Source organism: Mesocricetus auratus, unplaced genomic scaffold, assembly GCF_017639785.1.
Source record: "Mesocricetus auratus isolate SY011 unplaced genomic scaffold, BCM_Maur_2.0 Super-Scaffold_100018, whole genome shotgun sequence".
Taxonomy (NCBI): Eukaryota; Metazoa; Chordata; class Mammalia; order Rodentia; family Cricetidae; genus Mesocricetus; species Mesocricetus auratus.
The window spans coordinates 48,922,912-48,941,708 of NW_024429199.1; the positions used below are offsets into that span (position 1 = coordinate 48,922,912).

An 18,797-nucleotide genomic window follows, 5' to 3' on the forward strand; every position below is an offset into this window, starting at 1 on the left:
TTGTACCCGTTCCAGTCTTTGTTTATAGCAAATCAACTTTCTAACAGTGTGAAGACACTTCCATTTTCATCACTAAATGAGCCTCTTTTCTCATGTTTAGGCCCAGCCTCTGAGGAAGGAACCTGAGATAATCACGGTGACCCTAAAAAAACAGAATGGAATGGGCCTCAGCATTGTTGCAGCAAAGGTAGGACTGAGGGAGTCCCTGGACAGCACCTTGTCATGTGTGACCATGAGTCAGCCTGGACCAGAAGTGATGGGGAGCTCTGCTGCCTTCAGAGGACTTGTTCAGCTCTGCTTCTGGGAGGAGGGAGCATGCTGCCTGAAGGAGCCACTGGTCTCCTGGTGTTCACTGAGGGATGAGCTGCTTTGAAAATGTGGCTGAGTGAATGGTACCTGGAGAGGGAATGGATCGTCTCAGAGGAAGCCGTTTAAAGGCATGGTCAAGACTTGTTGGGCGCCATGGGAAAAGCAGATGTGGGCACAAGAGAAACAGTTGCGTCCGTCACGTTGTCGTAGCAGGTGTCAGATCTCTTCAGCCTTCAGCGTATGGCAGCCATGGGCTCTGATGATATAGCCATTCTGATCACTAGGTTGTCCGTCTGCTGGAAGGTGGACTGGAGCTTAGCATACAGCTCATCTGAGGGGTTGACAGCTCCCTCACCCTCCCTGGTCCATTGGCATCTAAATTCTACTAGTCTGTTAAAGGATGATTTTTTTTCTTTCCATTAAAAAAATTAATTGTATGAATAGAAATTATTATTTAAGAAAAAATAGAGAAGCTTCTACAATCATAGTCAGGTATTTTCAGTGAAACTAAATGAAAATGATTTTTTTAGTGAAAATTTTAAGTTAGCATACAAAGTGATGGGTTTCATGATGATATTTTCGTAAGGATGTCACTACATTTGGTTCTCAGTTATTCCCTCTCCCATTGCTGGCGTCTTGTTGCCTTCACCCCACTCTGACTGGTTTTCTTCCCTAGACAGTGTCCCTCTGCTTCACACGCTTTTCCTTCTCTTTTCCTTTCTTTCTTTGTTTTGTTTTGTTTCCCCCGAGACAGGGTTTCTCCTGTGGCTTTAGAACCTGTCCTGGAACTCCCTCTTGTAGACCAGGCTGTCTCGAACTCACAGAGACCCTCCTGCCTCTGCCTCCCAAGTGCTGGGACTGAAGGTGTGCACCACCGCTTCCCGGCTTTGTTTTACTTTTAAAGCGTTTATGTCCTAGTTTCCTCTCTGTTGCTGTAATAAACGCTGTGGCCAACACCTACTTACAGAGGACTTTGTTTCGTCTGTAGTTAAGGGACACCAGGCAGGAACCTGGAGGCAGGGACTGAAGCAGAGAGCGTGGAGGATGCTGCGTGCTGCCTTCTTTCCATGCTTGCTCAATTTGCTTCTGTATGTAACCCAAGACACCTGCCGGGGCGTCACTGCCCGCAGTGAGCTGGACTCTCCTGCAGTAACCAGGGCAACCCCACAGACATATCTGCAAGCCCACCTTACAGACACAGTTCCCAAGTTGAAGTTCCCTCTTCCCAAGTGACTGGGTTATGTCAAATTGATAAAAACTGACCAGCACAGTGAGCCATCTATTCATTCATTCATTCATTCATTCATTCATTCATTCATTCAATTAATACACTAAATTGTCAACTGTGAATCTGTATTTGAGCTTTTTAAAAGTTAAGAAATAAGCAGATTAATGAGCATGAAAGTAGTCATCCAAGCATGTGGGGTTTTTGCTTGTCCTTGATATTAAGAAATTAGAAAAATGACCCAACAGAGGTCGTTGTGGATAGAGGTGAGGACACAGGCAGGGAAGAATGACCAGTGTCATGTGCACTGTGTTTGAGCAGCCTGCATCTGCAAGGAGAGCCATGCTGTGCAGGGTTAGAGTTGTGGGCTGACGGACACGTCTTGCTGCCTTGTTCGCAGCATAGCAAAGTGAAGGGTTTGGAAGGAAGAAAAGGCATTGATGTCTGAGATTTGTACGCGTGACTGAACAGGAGGGCCTGGAACTATGCACAGGTATGTCCAGGACTGAACTGGGGGGACCTGTGTGTATACCCACCATACTTGTCCCTGAAGCTGGGATGGACAGAGCAGAGATCCTGAGCCTCCCATCCTCCTTCACTGTTCAGAATTCCTGTTCATCTCTTGTGGTCATGCAGCATGTTTCTAGACCGTTAGAAAATGCTTGGCTCAAGCTCAGAACATTTGCAAACATGAAAGGGAAGTGTCAGCCATGAAACCATTTTGTTTCTGCCCATTTCTAGAGGGGAAACAGTTCAGAGATGACTGTGTCACTCACACACAGGGAAGACTTAAGTCACGGGACGGGTCATGGCTTAGTGATGAAAACCCGCCCAGCACCTAGGAGGACTGCTTATTCTGTGCTGGGAGGAAAGCAGCAAAGAAGTCTGAAGTTCCATAGTGACTGTGGACACAATCTTTCTCTCTAATGCTGATCTTTTGCTGGAGAGTGTATCAGAGTTACTGTTATTTCCAGTTGAAACGGTCTTCCAGAATAGAATGACTTGTTTTCTTTAGACTCTGGTGTGGCTTAATTTCCCTGGTGTGGTGTCCTGATGCGAAGGACCTAGTGTTTCATTATAGTAGGCCCAGGCTTTCTTGCCTCCTTGCCCACTCTTGTGTCCTCTGCCAGGCATCAGGTAGAGAACTAGGACATCCAGCCAAGCTGGAAGTCATAGTCCATCCTGAGTTCCCTTAAACAGACTCCTCCGTCTGTTTACAAGAGCAGGTCTTGGCAGAGTTGTGTTCTTTATACTTGAGGTGTAATGTGACCACTCCCCTGTGGTGTGGAGTGGGGGTTGTAGGCTTTGATGGTTAATCTTTGTTGTCACCTTGACTGTTCATGAGGATGTTTCCAGAGTTAACTGAGAAGGAAAAACCCACTGTTGTGCTGCGCCATCCCATGAGTAGTTCATAGAATAGACAGAAAAGGAAAAGGAGTGAGCACCAGCACTCATCTCTCTGCTTCTTAACTGTGGGTGTCATGTGACCAGCCATCTCACACTCCCACTGCCGTACCCTGGCTACCCTGAAACCATGAGACATAAACAAAACCAAAAACCTACCTTCAAGTTACTTTTACCAGGGACTTCCATTATAGCAGGAGAAAAAGAAGTAACTAATTCACAAGTTTTCTATTCTCATTTCCTGGTAGCTGGAGTGACAGAAGGTAACACTAACAGAAACACAGGACCGCTGAGACCAGACCCCTGTGAGGGTCCTTGTTTCCCTCCTGCCTTGTTGAAGAGTTTGTAGTTTCTGGGCATACTCAGTGCTGGCAGATACTTGTGGGATGATAGTGTCAGGTGGGATGAACTAGGTATAATAGGTCAAAGGGGGAAGGGGAAATGAGAAAAGAACCTTGTTCTGGCTGGAGCAGCAGCTGGTGAGGTAGGATTGAACATGTCACAGCTGAAAATTTGGGAGCCTGGTAAGATAAATGAATGTGTTTTCCAGCAGTGGCTTGGATAATGGAGCTCAGAAAGTTAGAGCTAGAGGGGTGTGGTGTGGTGGCGCATGTCTTTAATTCCAGCACTCGGAGGCAGAGGCAGGTGGATCTCTGAGTGCAAGACCAGCCTGGGGTACAGAATGACTTCCAGGACAGCCAAGGAGGTTACACAGAGAAACCCTATTTCGAAAAACAGAGAAACAAACAAAAGTTAGAGCCAGAGATGAAATTTAGGAATTGGTATATGGGCACTGTGAAGGAAATAGTTAAAAATTCTCTGTCACCTGGACAGTACCATTTAAACATATGAAATAGTAATATATAAGCACTTTAAAAAAAGAGACAGATGAAAATCTGCTCATCGTGACCATTTCCATACTGTATTTGTCATATTTATAGTATGGGAAGGAAGGCTCAGCAGATGAAAACACAAGTTACCTTGGGTGTCTAAGCTGCCAGGACAGCGCAGTCCAGGTGAGGAGTGTATACGGTCTCTGTAGATGCAGGGATGGAGTCCGCTTACCATTAAGATCTCAGTACATTGTGGATGTAAGATAGGTGGGAGTTAGGACCTCTGCTACAGTTGGTCTCCTGCTGAGCCGCTTGCACTCTGGGTTCTGTGTGCTCTTCTGGCAATACTGTACTACTCATCCTGCCTGTGTCACTAGAGGCAGGTCTACTTGTGCAGAACTGTTTCTGTGCCTTTAAGACTCTGGTGATTGTCTTTCCTTGTGATTGAGTAGGAGGAAGCCATAGAAAACACTGGTAATAGCTTTTACTTCCACCCAGCCCTGCTGGTTTTCCTGTCACCCCCAAATGTCTTCCTGTGTCTGCACTTGCTGTTTGCTGTAAGTCTGTGTGTTAACCCAGGCCTTTTCCCTGTTTAATTGGTGTCTGGCTCTGCCGCTGTAACTCTGAACCATGTTTTGATATTAAGTTCTTCTCCTTACCCTCCACATGGTGGTTAAACTTGATGAAACCCAGATGATTTGGAAGCAGTGTGGGCTTGCAGTCTACTTTCTGAGACGTTGCTTTTGGAGAGGTCAGCATGCTACTTCTTACTCATCTGTGGGACAACACGATGCCGACGCTTCCTGTTTAATTTGGATTTTTAAAATACAAACAATTCCCTTTCATTTTTATAACCCTTTAAAGCTTAATAAAGGACAAAGGGAATGAAAATCAGAGTGCCTTGGTTGCATAAGAATCTGAGTGTTGCATTGGTTCCAGCTCATGTTGATAAATGCCACACAGTGTCACGGCACCCAGCTCAGCATTGTGGCAATCCATTCTCGAAAAGCCAGCTGTGTTGGTTGCTGTTGAAACTGAGAGAAGTAGACAACTGATCTCCCGCTCAAGACTGTCCTAGAGCTAGAAATGTGGTTCTCTGTTGTTGGAAGGACGGAATCGGTGGTGAGTTTCTACAGGGTGTTGCCTGTAATGTTCTTGTGCAAACTATGATCTTTAAAGAATGTGCTTCATCCTCCACTACGACGTGTTTAAACCTGTTAATAATTAGCTTGCTCATGAAGAATGAACCGTGTAATGTACCTCGTAATTACACACCCAGATAGTTGTTGTTCTCTCTTTATGTGGCAAATACTTAAGGTTCATAAAAATGTGAAGTTCTTACGTTTTTTATTCAGAAAAAAACATAAGTTTTAACTACTGCTTATAATATGGTAGAATTGCTTTAAATAGTAACTGCTGCTGTGTAATTTCAAGAGCATGTAGTCAGATACTCATAAAAACTTACTTCTGGCACATGGGTAGTTTCAGAGTAGGCTTGTTCCATAGTCTTTTGTTGTGGTGGTGTTTTTAAGAACAAAAAAGTCATAGAGTATTTTCTATATATTACAATATCTTATCTAGAAATAAATGGCTAATTAGTATCTTAAAGATGCTACAGTTTGTTCTTTTAGGCTGAATACTGAGTTTTAAGTTTTTAAATCTTAGCTTAAACCATAAGATTTCTATACTTTAAAAAAGTGAGAGCAAACAGTGTCTGTAAATAGACGCCTTCTCTCTTGAGGAGCAAGTTCCGTACATAGACTGTAATTTAGGTCCTTGACGCATTTGAGACCTCCCCATTGTATTCTTTAATGGTCCTGTAACCCTTCATGGGAAAGGCCTGGTTAAAGAAGTGAACTCACGGTTTTCAGTTCCCTTTCAAAGTCTGGCTGGAGAGATGGTTCAAGATTAGAGCGCAGATGCCTTTCCAGTGACCCAAGTTCTGCTCCCAGTACCCGGGTCACACAGCTCACAGCTACTTCTAATTGCAGGTCTAGGAGACCCAGTGTCATTTTCAGGACTCCGTGGGCATGCACACATTTCTCTGTCTCTCTGTCTCTCTCTCTCTCTCTCTCTCTCTCTCTCTCTCTCTCTCTCTCTCTCTCTCTCTCTCTCTCTCTCTCTCTCTCATGCACACATTTCTCTCTCTCTCTCTCTCTCACACACACACACTAATAAAAATAAAAAGGTCTTTTAAAAAATTATTTTTGTTCCAAAGTACCTCTGTGGCAGGAAAGGGTCTTCCACAGAAATGCAATGCTCTTTCTTTTGAAATGACACAGTATCCCTGTGGCTATGGCTTATGAGTTTGCAACAGTATTGTGCATGTTTTTGCTAAAAGAAAAACAGTGAATTACATAAAAGGGTAATTTTCTCCACAAGATTATTATTACCTAAGTACTTATTTCTGGGATTGACTGAAATACTGAATTGCATTGGAATATTAATCTAATAACATAATTGTTGTTCTTCTAAAAAAAAACCCACAACCCACATGTTTTCTGTGTGACTACACAGAAGCAGACCAGCACCATCTGACACCTCACCCTCATTTAAGGCCTAGGGAGCCAGGTGTATGTATTTATACTCTGCAGTCACACCTTAGGTGACTTTTGGGGGCTTGACTCTCCCTTTGAGAGTAAGGACGCTCTGCACAATTCCTTCTGTTGAAATGCCCCCTCCCACCCTGCATCCATCTTCTGAGGGTTGTGGGCTGACTCTTCTGTGTGTGGATTCCATTTCAGAGACCCTTGGCTGGCTGTCTCACTGTTTCAGAGAGAAGAGAAGGATGGTGTGGCCAGTGTTGTTGCTTTGTTGTGTTTCTGTGTCAGGGAGAAGGTAAATGAACACAGTGGAGGTTAGAACTCAGCTTATACAATTCTAGCCCAGTTACTTTGTTTACCACCATACTGTTGAGATAACTTACTTATTTTGAGAATTGCTGCAGGTGAACTTTAGGTGAAGAAAGCATTTTAGAATCAATTTAAAAACTGAAGTAATTGGTAGAAAAAGATGTTTGGAGTGCAGCTAAAAGGTGAGTGGAAAGTGCTGGAGAGCACAGCTTACCTACAGCATTTCTGTCTGGGAGTTTCGTTTGGGCTGCTCCTGGCTCTTAGGTCATCCAGCCCACATTGTTTTGTGCTCCAGCTGGGGAGTCTAGGTTAGGCCTCCACCCCAGAACAATGGGCTAAGCCCTACATTGCTTGGCAGACACCTTTTCCTCTGCCTTTTTTTTTTTTTCTTTTGGGTTGTGTTTAATGATGTTTTTATGCTGTTACTGAGGCATACTCCCACACACTCAGTTGGCAGCCAAGCCGTCTGGAGAATAGGCTCCTTGTGGTAGCGCCTCCCCACTGAAAAGGGAACTGGTGGCGCCTTTGGAGCTTCTGAGAAGGTAGAAGAGTAAGGAGAACGGACGGACGGACGGCCTTCTTTCTGGACCTGCTCGTCTCACCTGAGGCCGAGGCAGCTAATAGGTGTGTGCACTCTGTGCATCTCTCTCTAGTTCAGGTTAGGGGTGAGGGCCGTGTCCTTCTGTTCTCTGACGTGGTTTTCTTCTTTCATTACACCTTGTCCTAAGCTTCTGCAGGTAAAGTTCAGATAGTTACCCTCTTCCCTCCCTTACTAGTCCCAGGTCCCCTTACCCCACTTTCCCACTGAAATGGAAGAAAAGTATGTAGCTGTAGGGTGCAGTTTTAAGATTAGAATATTGAGTTCCTAGGTATCTAGATCTCTGCCTTCCCTGGGCATCACCCGCTCTCTTGCTTTGCTAGGTAGTTGCTAAGAAGGGCACCAAGACTGAGCTGTTCCATCTGAGCATTGTGCTATGGATATGGAGCTCAGGTGTTCTCTGAGGGGAAAATGTGTTTTATACCTTTTATTTAAGTTTGCTCAAGTCATTTAAAAGTTATAAATAGCAAAATTGATACTACCTAGTATCTTTAGAAATGTGTTTTCTAAAAGTTCTCCTTCCTCTTTCATTCAAGGAATGGATTATTAAATGAGAGGGTGGTAGCATTTTAAGCATTTTAGGTACCTTCAGACAAAATAGTTTTTTTATCTCAATAGTAGTCTCATTGTATTTCTCATGGTTGAAAATCAGGCCAGGCATTGATGGCACACGCCTTTAATCCCAGCACTCAGGAGGCAGAGGGAGGTGGATCTCTGTGAGTTCGAGGCCAGCCTGGTCTACAGAGTGAATGCCAGGATAGGCTGCAAAGCTACACAGAGAAACTCTATCTCAAAAAAACAAAAAATAAAATAAAGAAAATCAGAATGTAATATTAATATAAGTTTTACACTAAGATGTTTTGACAATTTTGTACATAATTATGACTTTATTGCTAATAATGGTGATTACTATTAAATTTTAAGACACATCAAAAATTCTTTTCATTCTTAGAGCAGTGCTATTCAGTAAAAATATTGTGGGCCACACAGGTAACTTAAAAGTTTCTCCTAGCTATTTTTTAAAAGTAATTTAATATTTTCAAAAAGTTATTGTAATACATAATTAGTATAGAATGATTAATAAGTATTTTCCATTCTGTTTTCATACACTGCCTTTGAAGTCAAAATATTATATTTTGAGCTAGCCACATTTCAAGTACTGTGTAGTTGCATGTGGCCTAGTGACTGTGGTATTGTGTTCTAATTTGATTAATTAAAACTATAAATTCCCAGCCTAGCACATGGTTGCTGAGGGAAACCTTGACTTCAGGGTCTTTTCATGTTATATATATGAAATCAAGTAAAAGTCATACTTATTTTTCTTTTGCCAAGTTATTAGTCAAAGTTCGAAAAGTTGCTATTATTGGGTGCCTGTTGTGTGTCTGTGCCTTTTATTGTCCCACTCGTTGCTTTATGTATATGTTTTTAAATTTATTTGACAATTTCATTCATGTATACAGTAAAATATGATCGCATCCACTCCTACTTCCTTCCAACTCTCCCTGCGTTCCCCTCAAAATGCCCTCTTGACTCCATAGCCCTGGCTGGTCTGAGACTCACTATGTAAATCAGATTAGCCTAGAACTCACAGAAGTCCTCCTGCCTCTGCCTTCTGAGTGAGCGCTAAGAATAAAAGCACGCACCACCATGCCAATGGGGTGTGTGTGTGCATGAGTGTGCGACCGTGTGCATGTGTGTGTGTGTGTCCCTCTGTCTGTCCCATTAAGCCCTGTTAGTGCATCTAGTTGTTTAGGTAGCTGCAACTGCTGTGAGATCGTGAATGCAGTGGCCATGTCACAGCTTTCCTCCCTCCCTCCCTTCCTCCCCACTCTCCTCTTCTGTCCCTCTCCATTCCTCCCTCCCTTTCCCCTCTCCTCTTCTACCCCCCCCCCACCATTTCCTATAGTGTCCCTTGAACTTTGCTAGGGAAGGAGCCGTCCCTCACTTTTCATTGACTGCTGCCCACTACATAAGGAAGCTGCTCTTACCTAGATTAATAGAACAAATCTGTGGATAAAAAAATTATTTAGAAGGAAAATTGACAACACAACCACTTAGTTAAATATCAATAGTAGGTTTGCCAACTGGATCTCTAAATTTCCAGCCATGGGCTTTTGACCAAGATTATAGCAGCAGTCACTAAACTCCCTCTGGTGTAGACTGCAAACACAGTAAGAAAGCACTTGGTTATCTCAGTCACAGGCACTAGTGCTTCATCTGGTGGATCTGGGTCTGCAGGTTGGTGCTTTAACAAGCAGGGTTCAGCACTGAATAAGACTATTGGTATCCCTTCTCCCCCAGCAGCCTGCATTGTAACATTGGACACTCTGAAAGCTAGCCAGCAAGGAAGAAATTTCCCATTTTGGTATTAGATTGCTTTTATGTCCTAGTACTCAGCAGTAGGTTCTAACCATGTAGTTATGGTGGACAACTAAGAATAGTGTCAGTAGCCTGTGTTGTTTTGGAGACTTCTTGACCCTCCTTGAGCAGCAGCTTGTCAGGAGGTATCCCATGCCTGGTCCTGCAACTTTCATTTAACCCATATCTTCTAGAATGGGGTTATCCATTTATGCAGAGTACCTCTTTGAACTCCTTTTACCATCACCATCATCCATACATGTTAAAGTTAAGCTTTCTAACTTACGGACTTCAGAAGAGGCTTTTTCATACATAATTAGTTGTGTTTAACCCATACCTTTCTCTTCCCCATTTCCTCACCCTCCACTGCTTAATCCTTTAACCCATTTCATATCAGATTTATTCTATTCCCCTTCCCCATCCCCTGATTTCCTCCAGAATCCCAGCTCCTTATCTTATGTATAACTGACTGTGGCGCTGCCAACAGTCCACTTGTGTTACCGTGGCTGCCGTGCACACCTGATGACTGCGTCCTCCTCCCTGCTGCAGAGGAGCAAGGAGCCCGGTCTCAGCACTGAATCTGTAAACTAAAATTGTTAACTAATAGGGGAACTCTGGATAGTTTGCATATAAAGATGACATCTTCCAGATTATTACTTTAAAAAAAAATCTATCTTAATTGATTGAAATCACTTTTTATACTTTTTTTCTTGTATGACATAATGTCTCATAACTGATAAGGTGAAATATTTTCTACTATTGGTACGAAAGTATATATACCCAGCTGATGTGCTCCCACTAATACCCAAGTAAGGTTTTATGCACATGACTGCTTTGACTGCTTTGTTTAATCTTTCCAATAAAGGATCCAAAGCTGATCTTTGATATTATCATCTCTAAGCATAATACTTATCTTGAAGTCAGATATGATACCTGTTTTTCTTGAAGATTTCATTAGTTTTTTCATAGGAATGTTATGTATCTGTGTTTGAATCCTTTGTTATATATGAGCTACAGTATAGTTTTTCTGGATAATATTTTCTTACTTAGCCCCTCTTAACTGCTTGCTGCAAGAAGTTGTTTGGAAACTTAAACTATATGTATGAAAAGAGTGAGGATAGAAAAGGTAGTTACAGGAATATAGCAATACCACAGCCAACTGATCGCTTGAAGAGTTTCTCATTCACTTGGGTTTGTGGCTGTTTAGACTGTATTCCAAGTCTAAGGGCATTTTCTCATTAAATTGTTAATGAATTGACTGATTTTACAGGAGTACTTTTCTTCTAAACTTGGAGCCATAAAATAGAAAAGGCTAGTTTTCTTTAATTTTTCTCAAGAAGTATGTTCTACTAATACAATTTTATAGTTCTAGTTTTTTGTGTAAAATGAGACCTGGGAATTTGTCGAATTACCCATGTGCAGTGCAATTTCATTGTGTTGCTCTGGCCTTGTCTTTGCATAGGGTGCTGGCCAGGATAAACTGGGAATCTACGTGAAGTCTGTTGTGAAAGGAGGAGCTGCAGATGTGGTCAGTATTTGGTTTATGCACGTTAGTGTTGTGAAATGCTACGCAGTGCTTGTAGCTGTGTGGTGTGAAGGGATAGGCTGTGTACTGACAACGCCTTTCTTTCTCTACACCTGCATCCTTCGGTGGCTAAGGATGGACGTCTAGCTGCTGGGGACCAGCTCCTCAGTGTGGATGGACGAAGTCTGGTTGGACTTTCTCAGGAAAGGTATGCCTAATTTGTTAGTTTAAAGCTTAGTCTTAGTGTATTGAAGTGATACTTTACATTTAATTTTGAAATTGGAGTTCAAAAAGTAGTGCTGAATTAGCTCCATACCCTCACTCACCTTTGCCTTTTAAAATTCTAAAATTCTTAGAGTGCATGAGTCTCGTTTTTCTATTTTATGTATTTTAGTCTAGAATATTTCTTTAAGTGAATATATAAATAAATACACATGCTTTGTATTCATACAACTTTTAAATATCATCTGAGTATTAATACGATAACATAGGATATATTTGCATGTTTTTATAATTAAATTTCAAAAAGAATGTGGGCAGGAGGTAATCTTTCTGAAAGCCAAACTTATTTCCCCAAACAGTAATTAGGCTGAGGAACTGTTATTCAGACACAGGCTGTCTGTGACAGTGAGCACTCAGTTTTCTTATACTCTGTGCTTTCTTCCTAGGGCAGCAGAACTCATGACAAGAACCAGTTCAGTGGTCACACTTGAAGTTGCAAAGCAAGGCGCCATCTATCACGGCCTGGCCACCCTCCTTAACCAGCCATCCCCCATGATGCAGAGAAGTAAGAACTAGTGGCTGAAACCTGGGTAGCTGTCCTATACCGATCCTGCAGTGTAGTCTGACTCCTTTGAGAAGTTACCAAAAGCTGGGACTCGAGAGATGGCTCAGTAGTTAAGAGCACTCACCTCTCTTCCAGAGGACCTCGGTTCAATTCCCAGCATCCACATGTTAGCTTACAACTGCCTGCTATTCCAGTTTCAGGGACTTGATGCCCTCCTGCGACCTCCTAGGACAGTCACAGGTGCACGTGTGTACATGCAGGCAGCACTCATGCATATAGGAAAAATTGCGTTTACAAAGGGAGTTCTCAGAAGTTGTGTGCAGTAGCTGCCCCGTTCTTAAAGTAAGAAGTTGAGAAAGAGTGCAAGGTGCTGAGAAATACTACCAGGTCAGGGTTCAAATGGACAACAGCCAACCTGAAGCCCACACTTTAGTTCACCCAGCTTCCCCTGGTTCTCGAGATCTTTAACTTCAGCCCATTTGACTGAATGTCTGCTCCTGAACTCCCTAGATTGTATAGAGTAGGTAGGTGCCCGGGCACCAGTAAAAATGAATACATTTTGAATTTTGATAGGCACAATCAGAACATAAAGTCTTTAAGGTAGGAATCTTATTTCATGTTCTTTGGGAGAGGTATATAGGCATGTGTATGTCAGTAGTTTTTCAGTACTGTTTAAGAACTAAAGACAGGGCCGGGCGGTGGTGGTGCACGCCTTTAATCCCAGCACTCGAGGCAGAGACAGGAGGATCTCTGTGAGTTCGAGGCCAGGCTGGACCGACAGCCTCCAAAACAATACAGAGAAACCCTGTCTCGAAAAACCAAAAAAAAGAAAAAAAGAAAAAAAAACAACTAAAGACATGGTTATCTTGTCATATTTCTCTTCAGAGAAAATTCAGTTATTTCAACAAAGTAATTTATTTGTGGGAACTGATCCTCCAGCTATATTAAAATCTTTAGGAAAAGATCAGTATAATTTTAAGGCTTCCTAAAAAAAATTGTTTTAGAAACTACAAAAAAACATTGTGGCTCTTATTCTTCTGTGATGATTGACCCTTCAGGTCAGCCTCAATGATAGTTTGCTAAATATATGCACAGTCTGCTAAGTGTAGTTTCATTAGCCCTCTTCTCCCAAGTCAGCTTTGGAGCATGCACACCCCAGCACTAGACCCCTGTAGTGCATAGTAGCAACAGCAAGGGAGGCATCTGACAGCCTAGAGTCCCTGCTTACTCAAGCAGAGAAACAGCAGGGTGTCCAGACAATGTCATGCCTTGGCATGTCTAAGCAGACCGTCATTTAGAAAGAAACCCAAAGAGGGACGAGGGTGATGAATCAGCCCCAGGTGAGCAGTGAGAAGGCTGCAGTGAAGACGGGGAGTGGTAATGACAGCAAGGGACAGCAGCTGGGGATGCCGTGACTCTGGTGGAATTAGTAAGTGTTTATCAAGTGAGAGAAGTGCATTTACCTTTGAGGGCTTTTTAAAAATTACTTTCAAAATAATTGCTTTGTTACTTTTAAGTTCCAGTTCAATTGTTGAGAAAATAATGTCAATTCCCCCATAGATACATATCAATTAAATATTTTCTAGTCACAGTATATTTTAAAGTGTTTGAAATTTTTGTATAAAGCTGTTAGTGAAGGCATACACTTTAATCCTAGCACTCAGGAGGCAGAAGTAGGCCTCCTGGTGTCTGTGAGTTTGGGGCTACCCTGGTCTTCACAGTGAATTTCCAGGTCAGCCATGGGTATCCAGTGAGACCATGGGTTTTTGTCTTGTTATGCTTGCTTGCTTGTTTTTGTTTCTTTCAAGCTGTGCAGAGAATGTATAGGAAAAAACCGTGCTATACTAAGAACAATTATGAAATTGAGTATTTCAGATGCAGCCTTTGAAGCGTCTCAGAGCATTCAAAGCAGATTCTTAGAAACAGTTAGAGGAACAGAGAATGAATGAATGAATGAATCCACTTTGATTTCAGTTTCAGATCGTCGCGGCTCAGGTAAACCCAGACCAAAGAGTGAAGGTTTTGAGCTCTATAATAATTCAGGTCAAAATGGCTCCCCAGAGAGTCCTCAGATGCCTTGGACAGAGTACAGTGAGCCAAAGAAACTTCCTGGTGACGACAGGCTGATGAAAAACAGAGCAGATCACCGTTCCAGCCCTAATGTGGCAAGTAAGAAGAGCCGTTTCCTAAGAGTGTGTGGTCACTGCCAGAAGGCCGTGGGGCGCATTGTACTTTGCTAGTTACTGTTTGTATCTGTTGGCAACCTAGAGTTTTCATAGAGTTATCATAATATTCTTTGATGGAAATAAAATTTCCATTTTATTTGGAAAACTGTTGACTCAGTGGACACTGTAGATCAAAACCATTGCTAATGTCTCTGCAAAAGAGAGTCAGATTGCCAGATTAAGCTGAGGACTGTTACATTGTGAAGAGTTGCTAACAAAGAAGGGAGAATGGAAAGATATCTACTAGAGGCCCCAAATTTCGAAGGCCTTACGTATTGACTCTTAAGTCTCTTTACCAAAGCTGCCAACCATGCCCTGGCCCCAGAGGAAGCCTGCTGTGGGCTGTGGTGGCAGGAGACCTGCTGTGGGCAGTGGTGGCAGGAGACGTGTGGGGGTGTAGGGAGCTGGCTTCTTGTGTGCCGTTGTCTCTGGCTGTGTGCTGGGCATCATGCCGGTGTGACGATGCATGTGATGTGGTTACGGCCTTTGGAGGAATGTTGCTTTGATTCTTTTACTTGTTGTTTAATGTGAACTTGGGTTTTCCTGTTTCCAACAGATCAGCCTCCTAGTCCTGGAGGGAAGAGTCCATATGCCTCTGGAACAGCGGCTAAGATAACATCTGTCTCCACTGGAAACCTGTGCACTGAGGTCTGAGAGACTTCTTTCTCACTTGTAGACTGCCCACATTGTCTGTACAGTGCTCACAAGTTACATTGACTATATAACCCCCACGTTTCTGTTATTTAGTACTTTCACTTTTAATGTACTAGGCATACAAGTTACTTGTAAATTAATAAATCTAGGGAAAATGAGAATTAGTCCTAACAGTAAATCTGGAAAAATTAAAATGTTTCTCATAATTCACAGTGTAGGATCAAACTTTCAATTTTTAACACAACACTTAATATACATGCTTTTTAAAAGATGGCAAAATGGATCACTGGGTATTAAGTTAGCCTTTCACATAATTTTAAATAGCTGTTTTTCTTTTTCTTTACACTTTACAGGAGCAGACCCCTCCACCTAGACCTGAAGCCTATCCCATCCCTACTCAGACATACACCAGAGAGTATTTTACCTTTCCAGCTTCAAAATCCCAGGACCGGATGGCTCCTCCTCAGAACCAGTGGCCAAATTATGAGGAAAAGCCACATATGCACACAGAAAGTAATCATTCCAGTATTGCAATCCAGGTTAGAAACAATGGATTCACAAAGTTTTCTCCTCTCTCAAAGGGGTATGGTACATGGTTTGGCAGGATAAAGACAGTGACAGCTGTCTGTCTTTTTCTTTAAAAAATACTCATTTGTTTTTATTGCACTCATGCAAGAGAGAGAGAGAGAGAGAGAGAGAGAGAGAGAGAGAGAGAGAGAGAGAGAGTGTGTGTGTGTGTGTGTGTGTGTGTGTGTGTGTGTGTGTGTGTGTAGCATGTGGGCAGAAGTCAGAGGACAGTTTGCAGGAATCAGTTCTCTCCTTCAGCCACATGGGTTCTGGGGACCAAACATCATCAGGCTTGACAGCAAGCACCCTCACCCTGCTGAACCATCTTACCAGCTCAAGACTAATTTTAAATCAACAGTGAGGTTGTCCTCTTATTTTTGTATGTATGTGTTTAAGTTTGAGAGAGAAAAAAAGAAAAGTAGGCTAAAATACAGAACGCCCTAAGAAAAGGAGTTCTGTTCTCTCTTCATGTTTGGTTAATGAAAGTGTTGGTAGCGTTGAAGGCAAGGTTCGCTGACTTTTAGGAGTGAAAGATGAAATACAGTGGCTGACAGAGCTTGCACTTGGTTCTGCCCTGCCAGGGGATCTGGAGGTGAGACACAGAGAATGTGCAGTGTTCTTAGAGCTGCTGAAAAGGGGGTGCCACTGAGGGTCTCAGTTTGGAAAGAGCCTGGCCCCTAGGTTCTTGTGTGGAAGAACATTTCTGACTGAAGGAAAAGGCCTGGGACATGAGAAGGCAGGGCTAGAGTCTGAAGGCAAACAGGGCTCATTGGAAGGTTGTAGGAGCTCGCTAAGGAGTTTGGACTTGTGTCCAAATCAGTGAAGATAAGAGATGTCAGTCTGGGAAGTACTATCAGATGTGACTAGGAGAAGAAGCCAGCGTTGCGCTTTAAAGAGATAAACAGTCAATGATGTGGGAATCCCCAAAACAATCACTCCTCTGGAGAGTGGTCACAGAGCTGAGCCCTTGAAGGATGAGAAAAAGACGGGCCAAGAGCAAAAAGGGCTGTGCTCATAAGAGACTGCACCTAGGGAAGAGGAGACTGTTCCAAGGACCATCCTGCCTTTTCCTGGCTAGCAGCTAGATGTCCTTGTCCCTGTCCCATCCCACACCTTCTCTAGCAGCAAACCAGGACTACACCAGGCAGCAGGTGCAGAATTGAGTTTTATGGCAGGGCCAATTCTCTGTTCCAGAGATGCATGTAACTTTATGATGTTCCTGTATGTTTGTAGATTGGGTGAGGACCTGCGCAAAGTTAAGCTGTACCTAAATGGAGTTAATGTTAACTTTTCCTTTTATGGTTAAGTGGTAATTCATATTTTTAAAGGAAAAAGTAGTTTATTTTTCAGGTTTACATCTTCAATTTCTGTTCAATATCAAGGTGGGATAAAGATAGTTGATTTATATATCATAGTGATCATTTTAATAAGGATAAGCTGCTCCTATACATGCCACTTTGCGGGCTTCATTATTAGACTTGAAGGGGAGACAATACTTGCTTTAATCTCTTTCTTCATGCACTCAAAACTTTATACTCATCAAAGTGTGCTATTGCCTTTTTTCTGTGGTAACATTGGAGCTGAAATATCTTAGATGAATGGAAGCTACTCTTGCATGTGTGGTTCAATCAAAGAGCTCATGAAGCTAGTCCTAAGCTGTAGAACTCATTCAGAATTGAGCCACGGATGTATACAGTGAGTACTGTGTGATCATTAGAATTATATGACAAGAAGTTTTTGTTGATTTTCTTGGTTTCCACTGTGCTCATTCATCTGTGGAAGTCAGCTGTGGCTGTCCCCATGGAGCCTGAGCAGATCTTTGCCTGCCAGCACCAGAAGACAGTGCCAGAAATAGCATGCATCGTCGGATAGACAGAAGGTCTTTATCCTTTTGTAGGCAAGCTTTTCAGCTGTGTCATTTGACCAGTGAACCATAAAGCAGTCTTTTGTGGTTAGACACTCATATCACCATTTTTGTAGTCTGTCTTTTCTTCTCCTTGTGGAGATGAAACATGCATGAAATCTGGTAATCTCTCTGGTGAATCCCTAAAGTGTGAGTTTCCTCTTTTTTCTTGTCAGCGTGTTACCCGTTCCCAGGAAGAGCTTCGAGAAGAGAAGGGTTACCAGCTTGAGCGGCATCGAGCAGAGGCTGGCATGGATCGCAAGTGTGACAGTGACATGTGGATCAATCAGAGCTCCTCAGTGGATTCCAGCACATCCAGCCAAGAGCACCTGAACCACTCCTCCAAGTCAGTCACCCCTGCTTCCACTCTGACCAAAAGCGGTCCCGGACGTTGGAAAACCCCCGCAGCAGTACTGCCTACCCCTGTGGCTGTCTCCCAGCCCATTCGAACAGACCTCCCTCCCCCACCCCCTCCGCCTCCTGCCCACTACACCAGTGATTTTGATGGCATTCCAGTGGATCTGCCCCTCCCACCTCCTCCTGCCAACCAGGCAGGACCCCAGTCTGCTCAGGTGGCTGCTGCAGAGAGGAAAAAGAGAGAAGAGCATCAGCGGTGGTATGAGAAAGAGAAGGCCCGCCTCGAGGAGGAGCGCGAGAGGAAGCGCAGGGAACAGGAGCGGAAGTTGGGGCAGATGCGCACGCAGTCCCTGAACCCTGCTTCCTTCTCTCCTTTGGCCACACAGGCCAAGCCAGAAAAGCCTTCCACACTGCAGAGGCCCCAAGAAACAGTCATCCGGGAGCTGCAGCCCCAGCAGCAGCCCCGCACGATCGAGCGCAGGGACCTGCAGTACGTCACCATCAGTAAAGAAGAGCTGTCCTCTGGGGACAGTCTGTCTCCAGACCCCTGGAAACGAGATGCCAGGGAGAAGCTGGAGAAGCAGCAGCAAATGCACATCGTCGACATGCTGAGCAAGGAGATCCAGGAACTGCAGAACAAGGTGGACCGCACCGCAGAGGAGAGTGACCGCCTGCGGAAGCTTATGCTGGAATGGCAGTTCCAGAAGAGACTGCAGGAGTCCAAGCAGAAGGATGAGGATGACGAGGAAGAGGAAGATGATGATGTGGACACCATGCTGATCATGCAGCGTCTGGAGGCTGAGCGGAGAGCCAGGGTAAAGGGGAAAGGCCTTGGTTGTGCGTATCTGTGCTCCCTATGGTACTTTCTGGGTGTTTCTGTGGAAATGGCTATTTTCACAATCCTAAGGAAGAGTTAAGAGGCCCCTGGTTTCTCCTGCTCACTCTGGCTGATGTTGCAGGAATGAGCCAGACCTCTAGGGACTCGTTGTTTTAATTAGCCAGCCCCATAGTTCTCCTCACTTGACTTCAGTGGAGAAAACAAGTACTTACTAATAACCACTCACAGTTGTGATCAGGGCTTGGCAGGGTTTCGCTTACAGGACCAGATGGTAAATACCTGACATTTGGTGGGCTGTGTCAAGTATAGTGGCCCCTTGGCTGTGCTGTGAGCCACAGTGTCATGCAAACCCTGAGCTTGGC

At 43.6% G+C, this 18,797-nt stretch overlaps 1 protein-coding gene across 25 annotated transcripts in view; it reads left to right on the forward strand.

Moving 5' to 3' along the window:
• Positions 1-18,797, forward strand: part of Afdn (afadin, adherens junction formation factor) — a 115,211-nt gene that overhangs the window by 79,112 nt on the left and 17,302 nt on the right. For 22 of the 25 annotated variants that reach the window (XM_040758237.1, XM_040758239.1, XM_040758242.1 and 19 more), the window contains 8 exons: positions 101-187; positions 11,042-11,107; positions 11,239-11,312; positions 11,773-11,891; positions 13,866-14,060; positions 14,673-14,764; positions 15,124-15,309; positions 17,417-18,412. In XM_040758237.1, coding sequence (XP_040614171.1) covers positions 101-187; positions 11,042-11,107; positions 11,239-11,312; positions 11,773-11,891; positions 13,866-14,060; positions 14,673-14,764; positions 15,124-15,309; positions 17,417-18,412 — 1,815 coding nt within the window. Of the gene's footprint in view, positions 1-100; positions 188-11,041; positions 11,108-11,238; positions 11,313-11,772; positions 11,892-13,865; positions 14,061-14,672; positions 14,765-15,123; positions 15,310-17,416; positions 18,435-18,797 lie in introns of all 25 variants that reach the window. The other 3 variants (XR_005881846.1, XM_040758257.1, XM_040758258.1) reach the window with 1 other exon arrangement.